Source organism: Engraulis encrasicolus, chromosome 7 (genome assembly GCF_034702125.1).
Source record: "Engraulis encrasicolus isolate BLACKSEA-1 chromosome 7, IST_EnEncr_1.0, whole genome shotgun sequence".
NCBI classification, from domain to species: domain Eukaryota; kingdom Metazoa; phylum Chordata; class Actinopteri; order Clupeiformes; family Engraulidae; genus Engraulis; species Engraulis encrasicolus.
This window is the reverse complement of record NC_085863.1, coordinates 4010613-4020612: the sequence shown is the minus strand read 5'-3', so window position 1 is coordinate 4020612 and position 10000 is coordinate 4010613. Positions and strand designations below refer to the sequence as shown.

Below are 10000 nucleotides of genomic sequence, written 5' to 3'. Positions count from 1 at the left end.
ACTAGTCTGTGTGTGTGTATGAGAGAGAGAGAGGGCGTGAGAGAGAGCGAGAGCGAGAGAGCAGAGTTGTGAGATTGTCAATGTCTAAAGGTGTGACGTGTACAGGCCTAATGGTCTGTTTAGACTCCTCCCTCAGTTGCTGGACATGTACTGTCAGTGGGGGGTGGGCAATACATAACATGTATAGTAATAATGGGTACCCAAGTTAAGTTTGGGCCCCCCTTCTCTCTGGGCCCGGGACAACTGACCCCTTTGCTCCCCCCTGTTGGCTTCTCTGGCCTAAAGCACATGTACAGTTCGGGACTGCATGACGCATGGTAGCATTTTTAATATTATTAATATTGCATCATTATGACATCTTCGTATTCGCATGGTAGCGTTTTAATAGTATTAATATTACATCATGATGACATCTTCGTATTCACATGGTAGCGTTTTAATATTATTATTATTACATTATGATGACATCTTCGTATTCACATGGTAGCGTTTTTATTATATTAATATAACTTCATGATGACATCTTCCTTCGTCTTTCTCTTGGCCAAGACGTGGCACTGCACCACTACTGTACTGTACGTTTGCTCTGTTTAGAGTGGCGCCCCCTACTGAGCGCCAGTTTAATTGGCATGAAGTTGGCACGTCATGGCCAGGGGCGGAGCTATAGGGAGGGCGAGCAGGGCATTTGCCCCAGGGCCCAGGGCACTCTTGTGTTGGTGATGGGGGGCCCTATTATGACCTTGGCAGGTCACATGGGGGGCCCTTTAAGTGTTCTTCCCCGGGGGCCCTGTGTGCAATTGTTCCGCCACTGGTCATGGCAGCATGTTTGTCAACACCTTCAACCTTCCAACTGGAAATACTGAAATGTTGGAAAACTTGTTACTGCGTTAAGTTCAGCCAAGCTCAGCTTTTACCGCCGTGGCCAGGGCCGGAGATATAGGGAGGGCGAGCAGGGCATTTGCCCCAGGGCCCAGGGCACTCTTGTGTTGGTGATGGGGGGCCCTATTATGACCTTGGCAGGTCACATGGGGGGCCCTTTAAGTGTTCCCCGGGGGCCCTGTGTGCAATTGTTCCGCCACTGGTCATGGCAGCATGTTTGTCAACACTTTCAGCCTTCCAACTGGAAATACTGAAATGTTGGAAAACTTGTTACTGCGTTAAGTTCAGCCAAGCTCAGCTTTTACCGCCGCTCCCTCTCTCGCCCTGGCTTAATACTTACACCCTGTAGAGAACTGTTAAATCTACACTCTTACTGCCGGAACAGATTAGACTGCCCACAGCAAAAACTGCAGAGCAATAAAACTAGCGGCAATGCAATTCTGTAATGCCATTTAGCCCGTTTGACAAGGCGTCGTGAATTTGCTGTAGACAGAAGGGCAATGACTCAGTCGTTACGAAAGGCCCTGTGCACTGTCATAGTATTGTAGTACTATGGTAGTAATGCATTACTAAAGGCCCTGTGCACTGTCATAGTATTGTCGTACTATGGTACTAAAGGCCCTGTGCACTGTCATAGTATTGTAGTACTATGGTACTAAAGGCCCTGTGCACTGTCATAGTATTGTAGTACTATGGTACTAAAGGCCCTGTGCACTGTCATAGTATTGTAATACTATGGTACTTAACTTTTCAATGACTATTACAGCGTGCCACTGATGTTACTGCGTGCATCAACGGACTACTTGCTCCTTAAAAGTACCCATGAACCCATGGCCTATGGATGTGCTTATTTGTTCATGTACTGCATTTTTTTTTTTACATGTCCAGGGACTGCAGATGGAAATTAGTTATATAGCTATAATCTGGCACAAGCCATCTTTTTACTTCTGTAAACAATGTCTATTGTGCAGTGCATGGTCCCTGCTGAACTAAACTAAATAAACTAAACTAAACTACACATGAGATTCGGCTGGTCACTCCCTCTGATAGAACATTATAGAGTTGAATTTTTCGCCACTTTAGTCTTCTTGGTACTGGTATTACTACTTGGTATTAGTCTTCTTGGTACTGCCTTCATGACATGATAGCAATGGGATGTCTGTCTGCTCAGACTGCCAGCCACTGCCACCGGTGTGTGAATGAGAGTGTGAATGGGTGAATATGAGGCATACGATGATAAGTGCTTTGAGTGCTAGAAGGAGTGGAAAGGCGCTATATAATAAAGGTTGTCCATTTACCATTTTTACCATTTTCTGTTGCCGTAGCGATCATCACCAAGCCCACTCCCAACCCCATCGTCAAGGTGGACCCCCCCAGCGACTCCTTTGAAGCCCAGACGCAGGTCTCACGTGAGTTCCATCGCAGCCAGAATCTCATCTTGCTGTTCTAGAAGCCATGCAGCCAAGTTCTAGAAGCATGCCAAGTTCTAGAATCACTTTTGCACTTGAAAAAGGACGAAGGTCGAAACGTCGTGCAAATAAATCACTGGGAGCATTAACAGTGTTGCGGACTTCTATCATTTATTTCAGTCACTTTATTTTGTCCAGCACCTGTACCACTGATGTGCGTGCATTCTCTACCTTCAAGTTCTAGAATCATGTCATGTTCTAGAAGTCCTATGAAGTAGTGTATGCTCTGTTTGGAGGCTCATGTAGAGAAATGAGGACGGGAAAGACTCATCTCTCTGTTTTTTTTTTACAGTTATTTGATTTGATTCATGATAATGTCTGTCTGTTATTTATATATGAATGAGTAAACCTACATACAAAGTTAACAAGGTGTGTGTGTGTGTGTGCGTGTGTGCGTGCATGCCTGCCTGCCTGCGTGTGTGCGTGTGTGCGTGCTCCTTACAGATTTGGACATGTGTACCCTGGGCAGGAACCTGTGTGGGCAGGGCAAGTGCATCTCGCTGGTGAACGACTACGAGTGCCACTGCTACCCGGGCTTCAGCTTCCACGCACAGAGGAAGAGCTGTGTGGGTGAGTGAGTGAGGGCCTATCAAATCATTTCATAGGATGACTCCACCCCTTCTGACACCTATGGGTGCCTTTTTAACCTTTGACCTACTTTGTTTGTCTATGCCCTGATGAAGGCCAATATGGCCGCAACGCGTAGGCCCATGTGCTTTTAAACTGAATTTGCCATGTTAAATTAAAGGCTTTTTTATATTTTTTCTCAAATCTCAGAGTGCCTCTGCTTTTTCCTTCCTTTTTGGACCTACACTTCACCCGGTACAGATGAGCACCTGAGTAATATTACCCTGCACAGTTTCCTGAGCACTTTAAGCCCTTTAGTGTCAAATCATTTCAGTACTTAAAGGAAGAATATGTGATTTCCCCCCCCCAGTAATTTAGGCTACTGTTTGTCTAGATTTTATGCTGTGTTCTTAAGAGTAGGCCTAAGAGTATGCTTATTGTTCATGTTTATTGAGGATCCAGCCATGAAATAATTCAAAAAACAACAAAAACTAAAACTACTGCTCCACATGGACTCATCTGTCTTTGCCCCCTGCCCTCCCTAATGTCCTCTGGGATCAATAAAATATCTCTACTCTCCACTCCACATAGGCCTACAGCACTGCACTCTAGACCTACTTTCTCTCTCTCTCTCTCTCTCTCTCTCTCTCTCTCTCTCTCTCTCTCTCTCTCTCTCTCTCTCTCTCTCTCTCTCTCGCTCTCTCTCTCTCGCTCTCTTGCTGTGTTCAGACCCAGAGCGAACGGAGCGAACGAAGCGACGGAAGTCTTTATTTCTCTATTATGGAGGGCACGCGACCAGCGCTACCAAAGCGAATTCGCCAGGAGGGAAGCAAACTGAGCGAATTTTAACAATTAAAAGTCATCTTCTCTGATGGTAATGAACTATGACGTGGTTCGGCGAAAAACAATTGGAATGTTCATATCTCTGAATATCCCAGGCTTTCAAGCCAGAGCTGTGATAGGATTAGCTAAATCAAACATGTCGCTCTTGGTCTGGACACGGCATCTCTCTCTCTCTCTCTCATTCTCTCTCTCCTCCTCTCCTCCTCCTCCTCTCCCTGTTATTTCAGAAATGGATAAGTGTGAGTCTGATCTATATCAGCAGCACAAGGCTGTCTCCTTCTCGTTCTCTAACTGACGTGACATTATTTGGTGCCATGAGTAACGGAGGCCAACTAGCAGAGTGTGGTGTGGAACGTTAGTAAACCTCCCTCCCGAAGCCAACTAGCAGAGTGTGGTGTGGAACGTTAGTAAACCTCCCTCCCGAAGCCAACTAGCAGAGTGTGGTGTGGAACGTTAGTAAACCTCCCTCCTCAATACAACTAGCAGAGTGTGGTGTGGAACGTTAGTAAACCTCGCTCCCGAAGCCTCAATACAACTAGCAGAGTGTGGTGTGGAACGTTAGTAAACCTCGCTCCCGAAGCCTCAATACAATGCGGTAGCGCTTCCCGCCCAATTGGGCTGCTTAGGATGGCCGTGTGTGGGTAAAAATGGCATTTAGCAGAAAAACCCGCCCAATTTTTGCCATAGACATAGAACAGACATACAATAGAGTTGGGCAGGGTTTTGTTCTTCTAGGCGGGTTTTGAGCATTTTTGGGCTGGAAATCATCAGCCTCATCTGGCAACCCTGCGCCCTTTAGCTCAGCGGCCTCGTACTGTGCCTCCCATTTCCGAACTGATGTAGTTGACGAGGTGGCACGTTCGCGTCCCCGAGGGGGACGAACTCTGCAGGAAGACTAGCCTGATTATCATCAACTTTCAAATCTCTTCGAGACTTGGTCTGACCAAGAGCAGGACAATTAATATTTCCCAAACGGCATTTTAATCTCCCTTGGTTTGCTACTGATTGTTTGCTTCCCAACAAAATGGGAGGAGTTCCCGTATTTGCGGGAACTCAGAAAGTACTTGCATTGCGTCTTGACCTGACTGGTAGCAACGCTGAAGCTGTTGCGTCACTAGGAGGACACGGCCTGGCTAGCAGGAAGACCTCCGTCACACATGACATCCCAAAAAAACTGAATGTGAACTACACACTGTAAAAACAGTCAAATAAAGTAAACATCAATAATTTGTCATGCACCATGTCATCCTAATGCTCGTGACACGACACGCCTATGTATGGTAAATATAGTTAAGTACAGAGAAGTCAAAAGTAAAAGCAAAAGTAAAAGTAAAAAAGAAACACAGATTTCTTCTCACACACAGGACACTTACTGTACTATATAACCAGTCGATCTGTGTACTTGTCTTACAATGAGTTGAATCCAGGCACGGAATGGCCATTGGGAGATGGGGACTTGTCCAGGTGGGCCGTGGCCGTGAAATGTAATATAGTGGCCGTATATGTTCTCTACTGGCCCTAAAGATTCGTTTCAGGATCCTGCAAGGGCTGACAGACTGCTTTCTGCTTCAATACATTAGGAGGCTGTTGACTTTTCAGTATATATACCGTGTACCAGACAGCAATACCTTAGTGACGGTGTCAAACAGTAAATTGGCCACACCTAACTGTCTCTCTCTCTCCCTGGCTCTCTCAGATGTGAATGAGTGTGAGGGGGAGCCGTGTGGCCACAACAGGGGGACGTGCTTCAACACTGTGGGGTCGTACCGCTGCAGATGCCACCAGGGGTACAAGCCATCCATGCCCCAGGGACGACTACGATGCGTAGGTGAGGTATAGGAGGCACACACACACACACACACACACACACACACACACACACACACACATGCACACGCACGCACGCACACACACACACACACACACACACACACACCTCCATGCCGCAGGGACGACTACGATGCGTAGGTGAGGTGTACCACACGCACACGCACACGCACACGCACACGCACACGCACACGCACATAGGCGTGCACAGATAGACACGTGGTGTTGCTTGGGCAACACCAAGTTGCCTTTAACAGACCAAAGTGCCCTATTGAAAGTTCGTTTTTTATTTTTATTTTTAATATTTTATTCCTTAAATGTAAGGTTAACGCTGTAGTTGATGTTAACATCATCATTTAGACATTGTCAATTAAAATAGCGTGATAATAATGCCCCGAAATCCCTCATGCCCCCTCCAACGGCACACATATCTCCTTTTGTCAACGTGAGCGCGCTTGAACTGACAGATTCGGAAGCGCGTTGCAATGGCAGCAGTGTGGCGGGCAGCCACGCACACCGTTCTCCCCTCCAGCCAGGTAACAGTCAATAACCTATTTATGATGTTGAAAGTTGCTTGTGACTTTGGAAGTGGTCTAAAGAGAGCCCTGGCTTTTATTATGAGACTTTGCAAATTGTGCATTTACAGTAGGCCCTATCAAATCTACCGCAGAAGAGGTAGCCAAAGTTATGTCAACAATTAACACGTGTAACATGATTGCAGCAACCATTATATTATTAGCCTAATGAATCCAGACGTTGCTCAAACAGTTTCAGGTCTAAAGATTAACAGAATGTTTGGGAAACAGGAAGAGGATTCATGCCTATGTTTGGGAAACGTTGGCCTCCTGATGCAAATCACATTTGTGACCGACGGCATGGAAAAGAACAGCGGTCACGGCCAGGGAGAAAAAAAAATGTTGTGCGTAAATTCCAGCAAATCTGCCACTTATAGCCTTCTGCACAGCACAGCAATAAAAGCAGGGTGCACACAGCAATGTCTTATTCGGGGGGAAACAGGTAGGCTATATAGAGGATTGTGCTTGACACCTCCAGAAAAGTGTAGCCTACACGGATAAAACCTCCGACCCAAAGTAGCAGTTTTCACTCACAATACCCGGCCGTGTAATAGACTAAATCCTTCTGACAACGTCTTGAAATGCGAGTTAAGCTTTAATATTCGTTTTAACAGTTTGAAAACACACATGGACTAATTAAAATCGGTACTAATGGAGGAAAAATTACCGGAGATGCAGAGTTTTCCAAGTAAGGAATCTGTTAGAATGAATCGCTTCCTGATCACTGCGCTGGAGACACGCATTTAAAGCGACAGTACACTCTTTAGTCCATGCGGTAAATTATGCAGTAGGCATGGTAATCTAATTATTTTAACTTTCCAACATAATATTCATCATTTAAAAAAATGAAATGTTTTGTTTAGCGTACTGTGGCATGTTTATTAAAATGTGATTTAAAAAAAAAAAATCACCGAACCGTTATTGCAGCCGCCAGTTCCACATGCCCCCCACCATCACCCCAGGACCTGCCCCCCAAAATGTCTGTGCACGCCAGTGCACACACACACACACACACACACACACACACACACACACACACACACACACACACACACACACCTGCCACCAGGGGTACAAACCCTCCATGCCTCAGGGACGACTACGATGCGTAGGTGAGGTGGTATAGCACACACACACGCGCACGCACACACGCACACACACACACACACTACAAGCCCTCCATGCCCCAGGGACGACTATGATGCGTAGGTGAGGTGGTACCGCACAACACACACGCACACACACGCACGCACACGCACACGCACACACACGCACACAGCTGCCACCAGAGATACAAGCCCTCCATGGCCCCAGGGACGACTACCATGCGTAGGTGAGGTGGTATAGCACACACACACACACACACACACACACACACACACACACACACACACACACACACACACACACACACACACACACACACACACACACACACACACACACACACACACACACACCTCCATGCCGCAGGGACGACTACGATGCGTAGGTGAGGTGGTATAGCACACACACACACACACACACACACACACACACACACACACACACACACACACACACACACACACACACACACACACATGCACACATGCACACATACACACCTCCATGCACCAGGGGAGACTACGATGCGTAGGTGAGATGTACTGTACAACACAACACAACACAACGCAGCGCAGCGCAGCGCAACGCAGCGCAACGCAACGCAACACAACACAGCAAAGCACAACACAACATAACACAACTCAACAACACAGCACACAATGATGTCATGGTCTTGTTTCTGAGAGCAACCTGTGTGTGTGTGTGTGTGTGTGCGTGCGTGTGTGTGTGTGCGTGTGTGCGTGCCTGTGTGTGTGTGTGTGTCTTGTACCTACCAGATATAAACGAGTGCTCCAAGCCTGATATCTGCGGCCCGGGAGGACACTGTGTCAACATGCTGGGCTCCTACAGGTGCGAATGCCTCCCCGGATACGCCAGCAAGTCGCGACGCCAGCCCGCCTGCGAAGGTTAGTGGCATTCTTCTTTTTCTTATTTTAAAACATTTATTTTTATTGAACTTTTATTTCTATTTTATTTTTGCATTTTAATTACTCTCCTATTGTTAATTAACTGAAGCTTTGTTATACTTTCCCTACTGTTATGTATTTTGTTTTGATTGTTAAGTGTCCTTGGGCATTTTGAAAGGCGCTCAACATAAAATGTATTTATTATTGTCTGTTATGTTCACCTTAGATATGGAAACTAATTTTAGTTATATTACAGAGTCTACTTTATGTTAAAGGGACACTGTGTGAGATTTTTTGTTGCTTTTTTCCAGAATTCATGCTGCCCATTCACTAATGTTACCTTTTTCATGAATACTTATCACCACCATCAAATTCTAAGTATTCATTATGACAGGGAAAATTTCTCTTTTCATACATGAAAAGGGGGATCTTCTCCATGGTCCCCCATTTTGAATTTCCTAAAATAGCCATTTTTAGCTGCAAAAATGACTCTACTTGGACCATACTAGAAAATATTTGTTTATTACTTAGTGAACTTTCATGTAAAGATCAAATTTGGCAATAGGCAGCCCAGTTTCAATAAGCAGCATAGTTGCAGTACCTTTTTTGACCATTTCCTGCACAGTGTACCTTTAAGCACATTGGTACTAAACCTAACACCTTTTATAATAGATCATTTGATATGCAAAGCAATGGCTGCGTATTGTAACAATTAGGGGCCAAGCAGCAAAGCAATGGCTGCGTATTGTAACAATTTTCCATGTGTGCGCATGTGTGTGTATATTTGTGTGCATGTGCGTGTGTGTATGTTTGTGTGTGTGTGTGTGTGTGTTTGTGTGTTTGAGTGTGTATGTGTGTGTGTGTGTTTGTGTGTTTCCATGTCAGTGTCAGTGTCAGTGTGTTCAATTTTGTGTGTGTAAAATGTGTGTGTATTCTGGTGTCACAGCGGAGTATGAGTGTGTCACACCATGTGTGTGCTGGTGTCTCTCAGTTCTCCGTTTAAAAAAGAAAAAAAAGAAAAAACACACACATCCGTGTCAAGAATGGATGCAGGACTAGCAAAATCATAAAATAGCAAAACAAATGGTAGTAAAGTCCGCAACAACAAGCTCCCGTTTCTCATGTTTAATGTTTAATATTTCAGGCAGCAAGTCCTTCATCAGACAACTCAGCTAGGGATGCACCGATACACATTTTTTCACTCCCGATTCGATCCCGATATCTACATTTGGATATCCGCCGATACCTTACTACTCCGATCCAATACCAAAACCACATATATGCATGGGTTTCAACTTGAGGTAGGCCCAAGCAGACTATTTGGTCAGAAAAGGGGGTCAGAAGAACAGGAAACCAATTAATAACCAAAGAGTAAAAAGTAAAAAAGTAACAATCCCATCCTGAAAACTAATATGCAAGCGTTATGATTTCTAATTAACGTTGCACCTGACTCAATGTCTGTGTCAGGAAAATTCCGATATTTTGGGAAAATTACAATCCAATCTTTGAAATATGTTGATATCTGAACCCGATACCAATATACACCGATACTGATATCCCATCCCTATCTCAGTTCTCATTCATTTGTGTGTAGTACATAAATATTTGCCTGATTATCATCGACTTTTAAATCTCGTACCGAAATGACCAAGAAGATGACGATTTCCAAAACGGCCTGGTTAACCCGCGTCTCTCTGTTTGCTACTGGTCGAGGCCAGAAAAGGCTGTGTTTAAGCGTAAACCAAACATTTTCTTAGTCCCAATAGAACGTCTCTGCTTAACCCTTATGTTGTGTTCGGGTCATTTTTGACCCGTTTTCAAGTTTTAG

The 10000-nt window shown here is 45.1% G+C and overlaps 1 protein-coding gene across 6 annotated transcripts in view; it reads left to right on the top strand.

The window, feature by feature from the left end:
- The window catches only part of ltbp3 (latent transforming growth factor beta binding protein 3), a 126756-nt gene that overhangs the window by 81096 nt on the left and 35660 nt on the right, over positions 1–10000 (top strand). For all 6 annotated transcript variants that reach the window (XM_063202723.1, XM_063202722.1, XM_063202720.1 and 3 more), the window contains exons 11-14: positions 2205–2288; positions 2793–2918; positions 5455–5586; positions 8044–8172. In XM_063202723.1, the coding sequence (XP_063058793.1) occupies positions 2205–2288; positions 2793–2918; positions 5455–5586; positions 8044–8172 (471 nt within the window). The remainder of the gene's footprint in view (positions 1–2204; positions 2289–2792; positions 2919–5454; positions 5587–8043; positions 8173–10000) is intronic.